This window comes from Ranitomeya imitator, chromosome 2 (genome assembly GCF_032444005.1).
Source record: "Ranitomeya imitator isolate aRanImi1 chromosome 2, aRanImi1.pri, whole genome shotgun sequence".
NCBI lineage: Eukaryota > Metazoa > Chordata > Amphibia > Anura > Dendrobatidae > Ranitomeya > Ranitomeya imitator.
In genome coordinates, this window is record NC_091283.1 from 558555249 (window position 1) to 558575458 (window position 20210).

Here is a 20210-nt window from a genome sequence, read left to right on the forward strand (position 1 = left end):
ATGAACCTTTATGCAGCATTGTATGGGGCAAATGTTTCTATGGAGCATCTTATGGGGCCATAATCAACCTTTGTGCAGCATTATATGGGGCAAATGTTTCTATGGAGCATCTTATGGGGCCATAATCAACCTTTGTGCAGCATTACATGGGGCAAATGTTTCTATGGAGCATCTTATGGGGCCATAATCAACCTTTGTGCAGCATTACATGGGGCAAATGTTTCTATGGAGCATCTTATGGGGCCATAATCAACCTTTGTGCAGCATTATATGGGGCATATTTTATTATGGAGCATCTTATGGGGCCCATCATGAACTTTATGGAGCATTATATGGGGCTCCTGATTCAATATGGATATTCAAAAACACTTAACCTACTGATGTCTCAATTTTACTTTTATTGGTATCTATTTTTATTTTTGAAATTTACCAGTAGCTGCTGCATTTCCCACCCTAAGCTTATACTTGAGTTATTAAGTTTTCCCAGTTTTTTGTGGCAAAATTAGGGGTCTCAGCTCATACTCAGGTCAGCTTATACTCGAGTATATACAGTACTTTCTTTAAAGAAAATCTGTCACACCCTGGGACATTTTTAAGCTATTACTATGGGCATACAGGTGATAGAATGGTTAAAATAGTCCTACCTGTATGCCTCATAGCTACTGTCTTGCTGTTGAGAAATAGACTGGTAATGTTTTATGTTAATTATTTCTAGGTTTTGGGGCATCCGGTGCCTGGAAGAAAACTCTGCCTCCGGTGCTAATTTGCATACCACCACCTCCTATGCATGTCAATAGAATCCCAAGGCTGCACACTGCATTTGCATGATCATTCTTACCTTTTCCACCCTCTATGGGCAGTGTCTTCACCATTCTTCAGCTCAGGCATGGGTAAACACTGCTACTTCAGTAGCAGTGACTTGCCTGCACAGAAGAACAATGGAGCCAATACCCATAGCAGGGTGTAAAAAGTAAGTACAATTGCGCAAGTGCAGAGCTTGTGTGGGGCTCCAGGGTTACAACTGCATGTCACATGGCACTGTGACATGCATGGCAGGGGGGTGGTATACAAATTAACAACGTAAGCAGAGTTTTCTTCCTGGCACTGCACGCTCCAAAGTATGGAATAACTAATTAACATAAAATATACTCCTACAAACCACAACGGAAGCATATGCCATATGCTTCCGTTGTGGTTTGTAGGAGTATATATATTGGAAGTGCCTTTGTTAGGCCTATAAATTTTGGGTTGTTAATTAACATAAAACATTAAAAGACTATTTCTCAGCAACAAGACAGCAGCTATGAGGAATAAAGGTAGGACTATTTTAATCATTCTATCACCTGTATGCCCATAGTGATAGCTTAAAAGTGTCCCAGTGGGTGACAGATTCCCTTTAAGGGGAACCTGTCAGCATGATTGTGCTCAATAACCTACAGACAGTGACAGGTTGGTGCCACTATACTGATTAACATGATACTTTGATGAAATCTATCTTGTGCTTGTTGTTTAATCTTTAAATTCAGTTTTTAGTTAATGATATGCTCGTGCTTCGGGGCGGGGCTGTGGAGGAGTCCTTATGTGGTGTTCTGATTAGGTATTCATAATGCAGACTGCTGACAGGTCGCTGATCCCTCACTGACCTGCTCCCTAGTTTACATAATGAATATTAAATGTACATACTGAAAAAAAAACCTTCTGTAGGCAGGCGCCAACCGTGGCACCTGCGCTGCAGCATAGTCGCATGTGTACTGTGTACATAATTAATGTGGCTGAGGTTATCCTTACCTGCTACTGCGCAGGATCGGCGGTGCCATCTTGGAGGAGAACATTTTTTTCTTCTCTAGCAAGATGGCGCCGCCTGCGCAATAGCAGCTATTGGATCACCTCTATATACAGCAATAGCTGCTACTGTGCAAATGCAGCAGGTGGCATTTTCAAATGGTTTATATATATATATATATATATATATATATATATATCAGGATAACCTCAACCACATTAATTATAAACACAGTACATATTATTATTATTATTATTATTATTTATTGTTATAGCGCCATTTATTCCATGGCGCTTTATGTAAGGAGGGGTATACATAATAAAAACAAGTACAATAATCTTAAACAATACAAGTCATAACTGTACAGGAGGAGAGAGGACCCTGAAGGCTCACAATCTACAAGGGATGGGTGAGGATACAGTAGGCGAGGATAGAGCTGGTCATGCAGCGGTTTGGTCGATCGGTGGTTACTGCAGGTTGTAGGCTTGTCAGAAGAGGTGGGTCTTCAGGCTCTTTTTGAAGGTTTCGATGGTAGGTGAGAGTCTGATATGTTGTGGTAGAGAGTTCCAGAGTAGGGGTGATGTGCGAGAGAAATCTTGTATACGATTGTGAGAAGAGGAGATAAGAGGGGAGTAGAGAAGGAGATCTTGTGAAAATCGGAGGTTGCGTGCAGGAGAGTACAGGGAGACGAGGTCACAGATGTATGGAGGAGACAGGTTGTGGATGGCTTTGTATGTCATGGTTAGGGTTTTGTATTGGAGTCTCTGGGCAATGGGGAGCCAGTGAAGGGATTGACAAAGGGGAGAAGCTGGGGAATAGTGGGGGGACAGGTGGATTAGTCAGGCAGCAGAGTTTAGAATAGATTGGAGGGGTGCGAGAGTGTTCGAGGGGAGGCCACAGAGCAGGAGGTTACAGTAGTCAAGGCGGGAGATGATGAGGGCATGGACTAGAGTTTTTGCAGATTCTTGGTTGAGGAATGAACGGATTTGTGAAATATTTTTGAGTTGAAGTCGGCAGGAAGTGGAAAGGGCTTGGATATGTGGTTTGTAGGAGAGATCAGCGTCAAGGATTACCCCGAGGCAGTGAGCTTGTGGGACTGGGGAGAGTGGGCAGCCATTTACTGTAATTGATAGGTTCATTGGGGAGATCACGTGAGATGGGGGAAAGATGATGAATTCTGTTTTGTCCATGTTAAGTTTCAGAAATCTAGCGGAGGAGAAGGATGAAATAGTGGACAGACATTGAGGGATTCTAGTTAGTAGGGAGGTCATATCTGGTCCAGAGATGTAGATCTGTGTGTCATCAGCATAGAGATGATACTGAAAGCCATGAGATTCTATGAGCTGTCCCAGGCCATAGGTGTAAATGGAGAAGAGCAGGGGCCCTAGTACACATGTGACTATGCTGCAGTGCAGGTACCATGGTTGACGGTTGCCTGCAGAAGGTTTTTTTTTCAGTATGTACTGTACGTATAATATTCATTATGTTAAATAAAGGGCAGGTCAGTGAGGGATCAGTAACATGTCAGTAGTCTGCATTATAAATACCTAATCAGAGCACCGCATAAAACCCCACACATACACACACACAGGCCGCCCCGGGACACGAGCATATCATTTACCCAAAACTGAAGATAAAGATTACACGACAACCACAAGACAGATTTCATCAACCAAGATATCATGTTAGTCAGTATAACAGTGCCGATCTGGCACTGTCTGTACGTTACTGTGCACAATCCTGCTGACAGGTTCCCTTTTAAATATAGCACAAAAATAATTATATTATGGAGAGAACTGCCTATGCAAAACCTTTGTGTATATTGAAACTGCACTATTGTTACTGCTTATAATGTATGTATGGAATGTGTCAATCATGACATCAGAAGGAAACTACACCCATCGTATATTGTTTATCTCTCCTGGAGAGTCATATCTTTAGTTTGTGGATGACTCTAGAACATTAAGTGCAGCTGTAAAATGTCAAGGATATACTGTTTAAAGGTTTTCTCCTGTAACTCAAATTCAATGGATAAGGATAAGGACATTCATAGCATGGAGTCAGTGTTCTCACGGTGCTCTGAATCTGTACTTTGTCCTAAGTGATAAAATTCTTTTTTGATAAATATTTTCAATGTTTATTATAAAAAAATATGAAACATTTTACAATCCGGCAGCACAGTCACTGTATGTTACTTCTTTTTTTTTTTTAAAGGACCTGTCAGCATTGGATGTGCCTGCTGAGCTAGCTTCTGTTTTGAACTCTGCCCAGGGTAAGCACAACATTTTACTTTACAGCTTCAGATATATTGATTAGAAGGGAAGGAATCTGTTTACAGATTACTGATTGGATGATCGGTTCGTTCTGAGACTTGGCTTCTGGTTGGAGAGAAGGAGATTTAGCTGCTACATACGCAATATGGATGTTTTTTGTTTTATTTTCTTACCTTTAAACTTTTTAGAGATATTCAATTGTTTATTTTTTTCTACCTATACAAAAAAATTAAAGGGAACCTTTGTTGTTCATGCGGTCCAATCTCTGGACAGCATGATTTAGAGAAGGAGAAGCAGAGCAAAATTATATATAGATTTGTTGGAAAAGATTCATTATAACTGGTATTTTATTCATTGAAATCACTGGTGACTGTATGCCTATGAGTCCACTGGGCAGTCTTACTAAGTGATTGTCTGCTACGAGGGGTGTTCAATAATTTATCTACCTGAACTAAACTAAATTTTCTGAGAAAACTGAACCTACTACTTTTCAATGTAATCCCCCTTAACTTCATCAACTTATTCCACTGCGCCGCCAATGATAACCTCAGAATAGAAAAGAGACTTCTTGCTGCTGCAAGAACTTGTCACTGCCTCTTTGACTGCATCATCATGAGGAAATCATTGCCCACACAGAAAGTAGCAACACACGTGCCAACAACTTCCCATGACATTTCTCTTTGATTGCCTCACGTACTACCTTTATTGTTGAAGCATAGGCATCTCCAGTAATTGTGGTCTCATGTGATATGAATTCTTGTAATAAAACATTTCAATATCCCAAAAACTGTTGCCATGATCTTTCTAGTTGACTACTGGATACAACATTTCTTTGGTGTTGGTGATTCCTTGTGCTTCCATTGCAAGAACTCTTATTTGGTCTCAAGACAATGGTAGTGGGCACATGTTTGATCACCCGTAATGATTTGAAAAGTCAGATGGATTTTCTCTAAGCATGCCTAAATTGTCTTAACAAAATTGTTTTTTGACATGTTTTTTGCTCATAGCAAATAGAATAATGGCTGAACTCAATTTTACTGTACTAAAGCAAGGAAATGTGCGATACATGAAATGTGAATAGCATAATGGCTTGCGAAATCTATGAAAAAACACATGAGATGCTTAGCACAAGATTTGGCCAAAAATTGTGAGCCCATCCCCCAAACGTCAAGGTAATCTCAGATCGGATGGGTACCTGACCTGTCTGCCTAGTGTGAACACTTACCTCTGGCTAATGTCATGGTAAAGACTGCATTTATAGGAAGGTCGGAACCAACTGTGTTTGGATGTAATTAAAATCACAGCATGGTGAAGGGCGGGGCGTTCAAGTCAGAAAAAATAGTACATAGTAAATATAGTAAAACTGAACAGCAATCTAGTCTGAACTGGTGCATAACCAAAAAAGACTTACATAGCAAATAGAATAATGGCTGCACTCAATTTTACTGTACTAAAGCAAGGAAATGTGCGATACGTGAAATGTGAATAGCATAATGGTTTGTGAAATCATTATGAAAAAACACATAATAATAATCTTTATTTTTATATAGCGCTAACATATTCCGCAGCGCTTTACAGTTTTGCACACATTATCATCGCTGTCCCCGTTGGGGCTCACAATCTAAATTCCCTATCAGTATGTCTTTGGAATGTGGGAGGAAACCGGAGTACCCGCAGGAAACCCACACAAACACGGAGAGAACATACAAACTCTTTGCAGATGTTGTCCTTGGTGGGGTTTGAACCCAGGACTCCAGCGCTGCAAGGCTGCTGTGCTAACCACTGCGCCACCGTGCTGCCCACATGAGATGCTTAGCACAAGATTTGGCCAAAAATTGTGAGCCCATCCACCAAACATCAAAGTAATCTCAGATCGGATGGGTACCTCACCTGTCTGCCTAGTGTGAACACTTACCTCTGGCTAATAACATGGTAAAGCCTGCATTTATAGGAAGGTCGACTCGGAACCAACTGTGTTTGGATGTAATTAAAATCACAGCATGGTGAAGGGCAGGGTGTTGATGTCAGAAAAAATAGTACATAGTAAATATAGGAAAACTGACTGAACAGCAATCTAGTCTGAACTGGTGCATAACCAAAGACTTGCATAGCAAATAGAATAATGGCTGCACTCAATTTTACTGTACTAAAGCAAGGAAATGTGCAATACGTGAAATGTGGATAGCATAATGGCTTGTGAAATCTATGAAAAAACACATGAGATGCTTAGCACAAGATTTGGCCAAAAATTGTGAGCCCAATCCATTCCTTACTTTAGTATAATAAAATTGAGTGCAGCCATTATTCTATTTGCTATGTAAGTCTTTTTTGGTTATGCACCAGTTCAGACTAGATTGCTGTTTAGTCAGTTTTCCTATATTTACTATGTTTTTTGCTCAGGCATCAACATTCATGGCATGCAACAAGAACGGACCTTTGATATCAGAAATACTGTAATGCCTATTTCATGAGCTATATCACTGACTTTGACCTAACAATGTTCTGAAATTGTGATCTCCACTTAAGGCCCCTTCACATTAAGCGACGCTGCAGCGATACCGACAACGATCCGGATCGCTGCAGCGTCGCTGTTTGGTCGCTGGAGAGTTGTCACACAGACCGCTCTCCAGCGACCAACGATGCCGGTAACCAGGGTAAACATCGGGTAACTAAGCGCAGGGCCGCGCTTAGTAACCCGATGTTTACCCTGGTTACCATGCTAAAAGTAAAAAAAAAACAAACACTACATACTTACCTACAGCCGTCTGTCCTCCAGCGCTGTGCTCTGCTTCTCTGCTCTCCTCCTGTACTGTCTGGGAGCCGGAAAGCAGAGCGGTGACGTCACCGCTCTGCTTTCCGGCTCACAGCCAGTACAGGAGGAGAGCAGAGCACAGCGCTGGAGGACAGACAGCGTTAGGTAAGTATGTAGTGTTTGTTTTTTTTTACTTTTAGCATGGTAACCAGGGTAAACATCGGGTTACTAAGCGCAGCCCTGCGCTTAGTTACCCGATGTTTACCCTGGTTACCAGTGAAGACATCGCTGGATCGGTGTCACACACGCCGATCCAGCGATGTCAGCAGGAGTCCAGCGACGAAATAAAGTTCTGGACTTTATTCAGCGACCAACGATCTCCCAGCAGGGGCCTGATCGTTGGTCGCTGTCACACATAACGATTTCATTAACGATATCGTTGCTACGTCACAAATAGCAACGATATCGTTAACGATATCGTTATGTGTGAAGGTACCTTTACAGTTCCTCTGAGGATTTGACAGGTCACCCTGAAAGGGGGCTATCTTCAATTGATTCCCTATCCCATCTAAACTGCTTGGCCCAAAACTTTACTTAGTAGTAGGAAGGTTCATCATTACCATGTACAGCAATCATTCTTTCGTGGATTTCTTTAGGCTTTTGTTTTGCTGTAAAGAATTTAAACATGGATCTAATGGAACTAAGCTCCAAATCCCTCACTTTCTTTGTAGAGCCGCACCATACTGTCGTCCTATCACTTCCAGTGCTTTCATCAGACTGAGCTTTTACTGTGTCTGTTACATGTCCAGACATGTCTCAACAGGCACAGAAAAGCTCAGCTCTCTGACACTGACAGAACATCCTACGTTAGATAACTTATTAAACATCCCTTGTATCTCTATGTGCACAGCTATACAGGAAAGACTATCAATCAGTAGGAATGCCCACTGTACTTATATTCAGTGGGTGAAATATTTATTGAACACATCACCAATTTTCTAAGTAAGTATGTTTGTAAAAATGCTCTTGACCTGAAATTGTCACTCACCAGATGTTGGCAACAGCCCATCCAATCCACACAGACAAAGAAATCAAACCATAAATGTCCATATATTCAATTATGTGTAATAATGAGAAATGACACAGGGAAAAGTATTGAACGCATGAAGAAAGAGAGGTGCAAAAAGCAGTGAAAAATTATGACACCAGCTGAAATCTATCAGTAGTTAGAAAATAATCCTGTCATTTAGTGAAAAATTATATGAGCTGGTTCAACTGATGACCTATAAAAAGGTATCTCATTACCAAGGTGTTGCACAAGAATCATCTCATGATGGTTAAAACCAGTGAGCTGTCTCAAGACCTTCGCGACCTTATTGTTGTAAAGCATACTGATGAAATTGGTTATAGAAGAATTTCTAAACTACTGATGGTTCCAGTGAGCACTCTTTGGACCATAATCCGGAAGTGAAAAGAACAGCATTTCACCATAAACCAGCCATGACTAGGTACTCTCAAGAAAATTTCAGACAGAAGAGTGAAAAGAATTATCAAAAGAGATGCCCAAAGTCAATGACAACCTGTGGAAAGCCATAGAAAAACCACCTGCAATCAGCAGGTACTGCTCTTTCAAAGAAAATTATAAGTAATGCACTCACCATCTATAGCCTGTATGCACACTCACCACACAAGACTCCATTGCTGAACAAAAAGCATGTTCAAGCATGTTTACAGTTTGCTTAACAATATTTAGACAAGCCTGTGAAATACTGGGAGTACATAGTCTAGTAAGGAGCGACCAAAATTGAACTCCTTGGATGCCATAATACACACCATGTTTGGAGGCCAAAAGACACTGCATAATACCCCCAAAACACCACACTAACAGTGTTTGGAAATGGGAACATTATGGTTTGGGGCTATTTTTCAGCATACAGCACTTGGGAACTTCCTATGATTAAAGGAATGATGAATAGACATAAAAATCTACTGCCATCTACCAGGATGATGAAGATGACACAAGTGTGGACATTTCAGCAAGACAATGATCTCAAACATCCAGCCAAGAAAACTCTCAATTGGTTTTAGAGAATGAACATAAATCTGCTAGAATTGTCCAGCCAGTCACCTGACCTAAATCCAATAGAAAATTTATGGAAGGAACTAAAGCTCAGGGTTCATAGAAGGAACCCACGGGACCTTTAGCATTTGAATAGTGTTTGTGTTGAAGAATGGGCCAAAATCACACCTGAACAATGCATGCGACTAGTTTCTCCATAAAGGAGGTGGCATCTTGAAATTGTCATCATCAACAAAGGCTTTTGTACAAAGTATATGTGGAGACACGAGGGGTTAGTAGGTGCTCTGCATCTGCTGGTCCAAGACAGCATGGACCCGGAATCATCCCACTGAACGTATGCTCTCTTTTCCCGTGGTGTTATGATCAGGTGACCTTGGAGCAGCATGAAAACTTTCACTGGAGTAGGTGGTAACTATACTGACCGCAAACCCTAATCTTAACACCGCAACTAGAAGTAGCCGTGGGGTGTGCCTAACAAAACCTAGACACCTCGACACAGCTGGAGGACTAAATACCCCTATAGATGGAAATAGGAATTTCTACCTTGCCTCAGAGCAGAACCCCAAAGGATAGGCAGCCCCCCACAAATATTGACTGTGAGTAGTAGAGGAAAAGACACACGCAGGCAGAAAACAGGATTTAGCAAATGAGGCACACACTAGCTAAATAGGAAAGGATAGGACAGGATACTAAGCGGTCAGTGTTAAAAATCCTTCCAAAAATATCCACAGCAGAAAATACAAAAACTCCGCCATCTAACTAAAGATGTGGAGCGTATATCTGCAACTCCAGAGAATCCAACAAGACTGAGAAAACACTGACACAGTCTAATCTGGACAAGAGAAAACAAATGAATAGCACAGAATATAAGCACACAGCTTGTGTGCCACAGAAACAAAAACCAGACACTTATCTTTGCTGAATTGGCAGCTAAGCAGGAGAAGCCAGAAAGTGATCCAACACTTCACAAGAAACATTGACAACTGGAAAGGACTAATGAATCCTGCACACCTAAATATCCCAGTCAGAACTGCAATCAGCAGATACACCTGGCCAGGACTGCGACTCAGAGACAACTGCATTCCCACCTACAACCACTGGAGGGAACCCAAGAGCAGAATTCACAACACCGTGGGCATAGTACTACTCAGACAACACAGCATGAGGGTAAAACAATGTGACAATAATTTATTGAACCACAAAGCAGACAATAACATATAAAACATTCCCAGCAAAATAGCCAAGATGGTGCAAAATTACAAAGTCTCACTCTTCCGCTGACTCACCTGGATTAGAGCAGCTGCAACCCCGGAGCTTCCAGGGCTGACTACCCCCACCAGTGGCACCCAGCTTTTGATGGGCACCCACAGAGAGGAGGTAATGACAAGCTTAGGAAGGTGACTGAGAATAGTGAGGTATGTGGCCGGGTGACCTGATTGTCCTAACGTGGATTCTTCAAGATGTCTCTGAGCGTTCAGAGATGGTCAATAGTGCAGATCTGTGCTCTTCCAGCTAGGGCCGTATTCCCTAAGTTGACATCCTGTAGAATGTTCCTGGCTGTGATTTTGTAAAGTAATCCACAGGAGTGAGTTTAACTCTCATTGTTTTAGCAATTAATCAATCTGTATAGTTCATCCTTTTCCGTTTTGCAGGTCAACAAACTAGCTAGCCTTCTATAATGTATAATCAACATATTAACACACATCTATTGTTCCATGACCCTGTGTCCCTGTTCTCCAGAAATAACAGACAATAAGTTAAAACAAACACCAACTCAAATGTCAACATTCAGACAATATGATAATAGTCCATGGTTCTTGACCAACCAAAGAAAGAAACACATAAAGTCACTAGTCAACATTCAGACAATAGCCTATGTTGCTTGGCCTACTGAATTTACATCTGCCATAATTGAGAAGAAATGCTGTGTCGTCACAGTATTAAATACATTTCAGTAAGTGTGTTCAAAACTTTTTCCCTGTGTCATTTCTCTTCATTATACATAACTTAATTTATGGACATCTATAGTTTGATTTCGTTGCCTGCGTGGATTGGAGGAGTTGTTACTGACATCTAGTGGGAATTCCAAGTCAATAGCGCATTTATAAAAAATATTTGCTTAGAAAATTAGGCATGTTCAGTACTTATTTCACCTGCAGTACATACAGCAGAGATTTCAATTAATAAAATACAAGTTACACTGCTCTATATTAACCTGCCTGCAGATCAGTTACCATTTTCAACATGACAAGTTCCCTTTAAGCATACAGTTGTCTAAAATGGAGTAAAAAAATCAAGATTTGACATTTTAAATTATGTATAGTGACAGTAAGATTGAAGAAAAGACAAGTATTTCTATTTCAGCAAATTTTCCTCAATGTTAATTCAAAGGATCAGTATAACTAATTAATTTGATCTATGTTACCAACAGTATAGGCACAGTTATATTAATATATTATAGTTTTGGTGTCTTTAGGCAGCAGTATGCCTTTGTAAAGTTATCATGTGTTATTAAGTACATTTTCTTTTTGTATTATCTGTTTCTAAAGTTAGTATCTTATGCTATTTTATTATCTCACAGCAAGGTCCCAGGCAGAAGGGGAAGGGATCACAGAGGTATCTCCACCTCAAGTCAAGACCAAGTGTGTCTTGTCACTTCCTCCTGATATAAACAATTATCCATTCTCCATCTTCATTCGCTCCTATTTCAAGGTATGTGCTCTCTTTTTTATCAACCACTTTTATCAGTTCTTGTTTTCCACTTACCAATGTTTCAATTCCTTGAAAATACAGGATTATAACCTACCACCTTTGGGGCAACCCCTCCAGAATCCTCTTACTCGTTTATCACAAAATGATAATGGAGTTGCACTGGAGCTATATAAACTGGTAAGCGACAAAATAATTTGTATGTGATGTTAAATTGATATAATCCAGCCACCAACTAGCATTTGTGCACTCTTATCAGGTCTTGCATTTTGTGGGAAATACAACAATGAACCCTTGGCAGCAGAGGATCATTGGTAATTACATTGTGGAACGCTGCTTGCGCCAGCCTTCAATTACCGATGAGGTGCTCTGTCAAGCAGCAACTCTTACGGTGCAGAACAACAATGAGGAGCAAAATAATAGGGTATGGCTACTTCTATCAAGTCTACTGAGCTGTCTTATTCCTTCACCAACACTAGAGAAACCTCTGCTTAAGTGAGTAGTTCTAATCTTAAGCTTGATCAGTCTTGATGTATACCATTTAACTTACTGTAAGATACCTGTCATTCTCACTCTCCCTCAGGTATGTCTCGGATCAAGGCTCTGAAGGGTACAAGGCCATATGCCAGAGCAAGATGCTTAGAGCCAAGCAAAAAGATTTAAGTACAGTGCGTTCACATGCGCCGACTCTGTTGGAATGGACTGCCAATGAAAGGAAGGGGAAGATGGTAGTGGATATCTATACATATAATGGTGAGTACCCCATGTTATACATATACTACATGCTCACACTGGAATAAGTTTGTTTTGAAGCATATACACATGTGGTCAAAATTGTTGGTACCCTTCGTTTAATGACAGAAAAATCCACAATGGTCACAGAAATAACTTGAATCTGACAAAAGTAATAATAAATTAAAATCCATGAAAATGATCAAATGAAAGTGTTTTTCAACCATGCCTCGACAGAATTTAAAAAAAATAAATCTCATGACATAGGCCCGGACAGAAATGATGGTATTCCTGAAAATAATGTGACAAAAGGGACATGTTAAATCAAGGTGTGTCCACTAACTAGCATCACAGGTGTCTACAATCTTGTAATCAGTGAGTGGGCCTGTATATAGGGCTACAGATACTCACTGTGCTGTTTGGTGACATGGTGTGTATCACACTCAACATGGACCAGAGGAAGCGAAGGAAAGAGTTGTCTCAGGAGATTAGAAAGAAATATTATAGAGTATCCGAAACGTGCTTGGTGGCAGGTGGGTCGACTCCTGGCAATTTCATTGCTACCACTGTAAGTCTACTAATGATTTGAGCCATCTTTTGTGGATATCTTTGAGCCACTGGTCATTCTACCATATAAATCCTTACCCATTCATTTACTCTTCATTGCTGTATTTGGATCTACCTATATTTAACTATTTAATTATATTGTTTGAACATTGCTATAGGGAATCCTTTTTATGGCGTTATTGTGTAATGCACTAGATGATTTGTCGCACCCACCCCTGGCACTGCAGGGCTGCTTATATCCACCTTTTAACTTCGTCCACCTTAACTTTTGTATGTGACCAATAAAGATATCCATATACTGAAGAGTAAAAAGGGTGGCACTCACAGTTTCCAAAATCCAATCTTTATTGTGATAATTTAATACATCTTCAGCAGGGAGTGTAGAATGGGAAGAAAAAATCGGACCGATTTTTTTTTTTTTTCTTCCCGTTCTACACCCCCCTGATGAAGATGTTTTAAATCGTCACAATAAAGATTGGATTTTAGAAACGGTGGGTGCCACTCTTTTTTCTCTTTAGTATATGGATTTATGCAATTGCTTACAGGGTTTGGCATCCGTGAATCCGAAAGGGCGGTGCATTTGACGTGGTAATCACACACAGTGGATATTGTGGCTCAGGTGTTGCAGCGGTGCAGGATTCTTTATTCTATAGTATTGATTCTGACAATAAAGATAATTTGCACTGTATACATATGGACTCTATGATTGCTATTTTGGCTCCCACTCCCCCCCCCCCCCCCCCTTGATTGTATTGACTTGGCAATCTGTCCACATTTGGTCCTATCTATTGAGCAGGGGTACATAATATATTGATTTTTATATTTATAGTACATATTTCCCCCTGGTATATCAATGTTTGTCATATATTTCTATTGTTAATAATCAAAAACTGTAGCTATACAACAACCCAGTGCTACCAGTAAGGTATTTATGCTCACTTCATAACTTTCACTGAGATTATTGCAGTTTGTACATAGTTGCACTCTTGGACCTTGTTAATAAACCCATCAAGCCTATGTCTTATTTACATGTGGTTACTCACTCATGTAGACAGTATGATAGCTGGGTATTTCTTTTTACTTCTTGATTTCTTCCTTTAATAATGTTACTTCTCCTTTTTAAATAGAAAGTGAAATATTGTAAACTCAGACACTCAAAAGTTAAAACATTCGTATATACAGTACATATGTATTGAACTGCTTATAGATTAACAAACGGTAACCAAAAATGGAAATCTAACTTATATACTATACATCTAGCTTATATACTACATATCAACTATGCTTTCTCAAACAGTACAAGATGCATTTTTAATACATGTTTTATATCATTATTGCTGTCATTATTAATATGAATAAGATTATTAATACTATCGTTATCATTACTGGTGTTATTATTTTTTTCATCATTATCTTTTTTTCATTAATTCGGTAAATTTACGCAATCCCACTACCCATTGTTGATTTGATTTGAATTGAGTCTTTAGGATCAAAAAGCAGTATGCTGTTTGATGCAAGGGAGTTTAATGGTTATAGCTCTCAACGTAATCTCTGCTTTATAGTGTTTGTTAACCATTAGCGAGAACAGAGGCAAAGTCAAAAACAAGAATATGTGGTCAAAAACAGAACCAAAACCCAAAACTAATTGGAAACGTTTAGCTAGATTTAGGACCATAGACAATAGACACACCACATAAAAAGAAGTATTCCACAACACCAAAGTGCAAAGCAAATAGGTTATTAGTATCTGTAGAAGATTATTGCAGAATCAGCTGGAATTGGAGGATTTGACAAAACTGCTTAAAGAAGCACTCCTCCCATCATTATTTTTATCCTCTTAATATATTGCAGCAATCATATTATAAAGCACTGTGTACTTACAATTGCTCCTTTTGCCCATCTACCCAGTTAATTCTTCTCTCTCCCATTAGATTAGCGACATCAGGTGATTAAAAAAGACCAGTTAAATCCTTCTAGGCTCTATGTGCAAAAAGTCTATTTTCCCTGCAAGAGTCATCACTGCAAAAGTCCCTGGCAGGGGGAAGGAGGGAGAAACTGGGTCAGGAGTTGAAGAGGAAGATGACTCATGCAGAGAAAAGAGACTTCCTTTTTATACACAGAGAGGAATTAGCTGCGTAAAATGAGCAATTGTAAGAACACAGTGATATATAATATGTTGATTGCAACATATTAAGAAGACAAAAACTTTGTTGGAAGAGCGTCTTTAAGCACTGACCATCAGATGCAGAACAAAGGACACCTGGAAATAATGTCTAGTCCATATGTATTACCTGGAAGATTGCTCTTATCATGACATCATGAGAATAAATCTATACAATGCACAACATTATCATTTGTCTGCCACTTATCTAATGTGTATGGTGTCCCTTATGTAACTGGATAATGGACTTTGAAGAGGTTTTATCATAATATTAAAAGCATTTATGTAACAGATCTCAGAAAAACAATAAACTTTTGAATTACAATTCATTTTTAAAATTGCATTATTTTCCTATTACCATTTGCTAATGATAAATATGTCTTTATTGAACACAGACTTCCCATTACTGAGATAGGATATGACAGTTGTTGGCAGGTTTAGTGCTGTAGTAGAAAACAATTTCCCAAAACAGCCTCAATCATATTTTGTTTTGTATATTGCCTTAGAGGAAAAATATACAGCTGAAGTCGATTCTTGGACAACTGCAGAACAATTGTCTGGCTGGTTGCTACAGTCCAGGTCAGTACACACATCACTAACTGTCCATGAAATATGAATAGCCTTCATGTTAGATCAATTTAAATGCATTTAATCTGAATTATGTGTATTTTTTTATATCGTTTTCTAATAAAGAGGTGCTGGTGACAACTCCCGGGGTTGGTCTATATCCGTTCTCGATGGGAATCAGTGGCTTGATCTTTGTGGCAATGATTTAATACTGGATGTGATTGCTGAGGTGGAAGATGGAGTTCCAACTCAACCCTTTCCAGCATCTGATTATCCTTTTGGAGATAATGGCACTATACCAGAACCTCCTCCTAACTTTGCACCACAACTCCCTCCTGGACATCCAACTTTCAGTGCACCTGGATTTCCTTCACCACCACCGCCTCCGCCTCCACCTCCACCAGTTCCTCCACCATTTGATGTGTAAGGATTTTTCTTAAAGAGTTGTAGAGATAATTTGTAGAGAAAATTTATATTAGAGTTCATAATGGTGGTGCAAAAATAATGATGAAAAGTAAAAATTGTTCAATAATTGAGGCAAAGACAGGTTTCTTAATAGAAGAGATCTTCAGTCAACCTTATGGCTTGTGTAAAAACTTTTTAATACCACACTTGGGGCATTTTTTAATACATATACAGTACTTTCGAGATAGTACTAGGCTATATAGCCTCTGTATCATTTTGTGTTTGTTCAAGGGCATCAGGATAAGTATTAACAATTATATCCATGTAGATGAGTAAATTCTCATTCCATGTGACATTCACAATTTAAATTCCAGTATTCTTTTTAAACACATAAAGCAAGACGATTGATAGGTACTCCCCTCAACAGCAAATTTTGTTAAATATGTCTTTAGTAAGCTCAATAATGTTTCTGTTACTTTTGTTGTGTTCTTGTTCTATCAATCTACTTCTTTTTTTCTGAAAACTTTTACTCCATTATTTTTATAATTCAGGTAGGTTTTGTTATTTTACAGCCTCAATATATGTAAGCAATGGCGGGATGCAGTTACAGACAAGAGGCAGAGCAAGGGTTAACAAGATATAACAATTTAATAAACAGGGAATTCACTCATCGCAGGGCTATTAATGGTTAAAGGAGGGATAATAGGGGTAGCAACTGTACAACAATAGCAGTCTAATGAAAAGAACTTATCGTGTCCTGTATGGTCCTATGCAGCTGATGATCCCGCTGGAGGACAGCGGCCAGGCGATGTCCTCAGATGAGGTCCGTTAAGCGATGGTCATCTTTTGGTGGCATCGGTCGGTCTCCGTTACCTTCTGCTGAGCCCCTAGTCCATAAGCACTTGCAGCCGAAACTAACAAGGCCGTGGCACTCTCAGAGTCAAATGTAAATGGGTGGGAAGCAAGTGGCAAGTTAGGCATGTGTGCGGTACTCAGTCACGGAGCGCACGGCACTTCTGTTTCTGGCAGCTACTGAGTATATGGCACTTCTGTCTCTGGCAGATACTGAGCGCACGGCACCTCTCTCTGCAGCGGTCCTGCTAGAGGCAGCAGAGACCAAACTTAACAGCCCATCGCGGCACCAATGCTCAGAAGATGGAGCACGCTGGTTACCCAGCTGCGCGTGGCTGCTGATTCCCGCCAAACTGCCCACAGCTGCACGCACTTTTCATTTTAAGCTGTCCATCCTACCTGGGTCATGAAGTCGGCCAACTCCTCATTTCTTCCCCCAGGCAACAAGGGTGGCAACCTCAACAGTTCCAGACCCGGCTCGGTACAGGTACCCGCGGTCTGGTCTTCCTCCTTACATATACATAAAATGACTACCTTGCCGGTCAACCACATTCACTATTGGTTGAGATGTAGTAGCTTGAAATTGTAATTTTGTGTCATGTGGCCTCCAATCATCATGTAGTGCTAGGCTTATGAGAACATCCAAAGTAACGTACCAAAATAACATAGAAAAAAGTGGTGCGCACAATCAGCTCCAGCTTCAGACCCGTAGAAGCGCAGGAGCGTGAAACGGCCGTCGCCTCTTTCCACAGTTTCTCCCTGCCATGTCCTGCTATTTTTATGTGAAGCCACAATAAAGAATGGACTTATTGCACGGATGGTGAGTGCTCTTCCTTCTTAAATATTTATCCAAAGTAACATAGCCTTCATCCAGTTAATAAAACTCTCATTCCAACTCATTTATTTCTGTACAGTCTATCAAGGTGAAGACATTCTTATCCTGAGTTAGAAATACTCGTGAATTATTGAAGCTCGGAAACCAAATTTAATCTCATAAAAATAATGAAGAGAATCCTAAGAAAATTAAGTAGGATGATATGATAGAGTATATTCACTCAAGACAAAGTAGTCGGATACAGTGTCCGGGTTTAAAAATGACTAGTAAAATGGTTTGTTGTTGTTCATGAGAACTTCTATTAAATTCTGTTACAGAGATGATATGGGAATCCCACCAGCCCCACTTATGCAAGCACCTTCTCTGCCACCTGCCACAGGAGACTCTTCACACATGAATGGAGGTAATCATAAATTGTTTCTAATGTGGATTTAGATAATTTAGTAATAAGATGAGGCCATGTACTGTTAGAATATTGACCAGGACCATCACCTTAGTGGGCTGTGCTACATTGAGCACCACACCTCTGTTAAATTGCTAAATGAAGACTGATATCTGCTTTTGCTTAGGGTACCGTTACACTATACGATTTACCAACGATCACGACCAGCGATACGACCTGGCCGCAGACAGCTCTTCAGCGACCAATGATGCCGAGGTCCCCGGGTAACCAGGGTAAACATCGGGTTACTAAGCGCAGGGCCGTGCTTAGTAACCCGATGTTAACCCTGGTTACCAGCGTAAAAAAAAAAAACACTACATACTTACATTCTGGTGTCTGTCCCTTGCCGTCTGCTTCCCGCACTGACTGACTGCCGGTCGTAAAGTGAAAGCACAGCACAGCGCGCTGGCAGTCAGTCAGTGCGGGAAGCAGACAGCAAGGGACCTGACGGACACCGGAATGTAAGTATGTACTGTTTTTTTTTTTTTACATTTACGATGGTAACCAGGATAAACTGTACGTCAATCCAATCACTACAGAAGAGAAAATTAGGAATGGGCAAATTATCTGGGCATCACTGGTAATCATTTTATTTGCACAACCTTTTAGCCCTGCTCTACGGTCAATCATAAAGGAGTTGTTAACCTCCAAATTAATGCCTCACCCAGAAAACCATAGCAGGAGTGCACAACCTGTGGCCCATTCTGTGCTTAATTACTTGTGGTTTTTCATTGCGCTTTTTAGCATGTTTTCATATGCGTTTTATTGCGTTTTGGATGCTGTAGTTTGTGTCTCTTTTTGGTATGCCATGTTTTAAATAAATCTGTTTTGTTTTTTTTTAAATTTCCAAGTATTTGGCCCTAACAAAACTTTATTGATACACTTTTGCGAATTACATGTGTTTGTTACCTGTGGATTTGCTGAGTCTAATGCAAGTTTACGGGAAAAATCTCCATATAAAACTCTAAGTACATGCGAGAGAAATTGACATGTTGCGGATTTCAAACAGGAACCGCAGGTCAGTTTATGCTAAGTAATAAAAAATGCAAAGTGGGGATGAGATTTCTGTAATTCCCATCCAATTGTGCTGGAACTGATAGATGATGCGTTTTTGATGCAACGAAAATACGCCGTGTCAAAAGCTTACTAAAAACTCACTGTGAGCACACAGTCTTCGGTCACATGCAGACGTTGAGTGTTTGGTCAGTATTTTACCTCAGTATATGTAAGCCAAAACTAGGAGTGGGTGATAAATACAGAAGTGGTGACGTGTTTCTATTATTCTTTATCTCTGCTTGTTCCACTCCTGGTTTGGGCTTACAAATACTGTTGTAAAAAACTCATCCAATCCTCAATCTGTGCATGTGGCCGTGGAATTTCCATTCTATTTTAATCTCACTTTTTCTATGAAACTTTGTTGTAGGCATGAGTGGTCCTCCCCAGAGATATGACAACTATTTGGATCAGCTTTTCTCACCTCTGTTTTCACCAACAGTTAGTAATATTTCTGTTATTATACTTTGGTTTAACCATATATATATTTCTATTCAGTCTTGATGCGTATCTCTTTTTTTGTTTCTTCCAGGAAATGGAGAGATCTGAAAACCTTAGCAGGCGTATGAAAGGTGGTGGAGGCATTGGGCCTACAAGACAAAATGCTTTTGGCTCCCCTGGTGAGTGTAGGCATCAAATAGCAACCAAGCAACGTAAAAGCTTAGGTGTGAATGTAAAGTGGCTCAGGTCTTCCACGCCCCGGCACACTACAGGAAAATGGGGTTCCTGGGTGTGTGTGGTGATGTTGATCTGCATGGCAACGGACCTCTTTAACCGCAGGATGCCCCTTTAACCCCAGGATGAGGAAACTAGAAAAGTTGTTAAAAACAAAGTCCTTTTTTACTGACAAACCAACTGGCATACAAAGGATGGCAGGGAATAAACTTGCTCTTCTGCACAAGACAGAAGCACAATCTTGATGATTACTGACGGAAACACTGTACTTGTGATGAACGTTACTGTAGATTTTAAGGTTACTCTGAGGACTTCCATAATACC

The 20210-nt window shown here is 40.1% G+C and overlaps 1 protein-coding gene across 3 annotated transcripts in view; it reads left to right on the forward strand.

Annotated features, from left to right (window-relative positions):
* Window positions 1–20210, forward strand: part of MYO15B (myosin XVB) — a 175756-nt gene that overhangs the window by 16750 nt on the left and 138796 nt on the right. For all 3 annotated transcript variants that reach the window (XM_069752027.1, XM_069752028.1, XM_069752029.1), the window contains exons 3-12: window positions 3998–4055; window positions 11470–11600; window positions 11682–11777; window positions 11857–12092; window positions 12181–12350; window positions 15564–15636; window positions 15751–16047; window positions 18034–18119; window positions 19582–19652; window positions 19744–19831. In XM_069752027.1, the coding sequence (XP_069608128.1) occupies window positions 3998–4055; window positions 11470–11600; window positions 11682–11777; window positions 11857–12092; window positions 12181–12350; window positions 15564–15636; window positions 15751–16047; window positions 18034–18119; window positions 19582–19652; window positions 19744–19831 (1306 nt within the window). The remainder of the gene's footprint in view (window positions 1–3997; window positions 4056–11469; window positions 11601–11681; window positions 11778–11856; window positions 12093–12180; window positions 12351–15563; window positions 15637–15750; window positions 16048–18033; window positions 18120–19581; window positions 19653–19743; window positions 19832–20210) is intronic.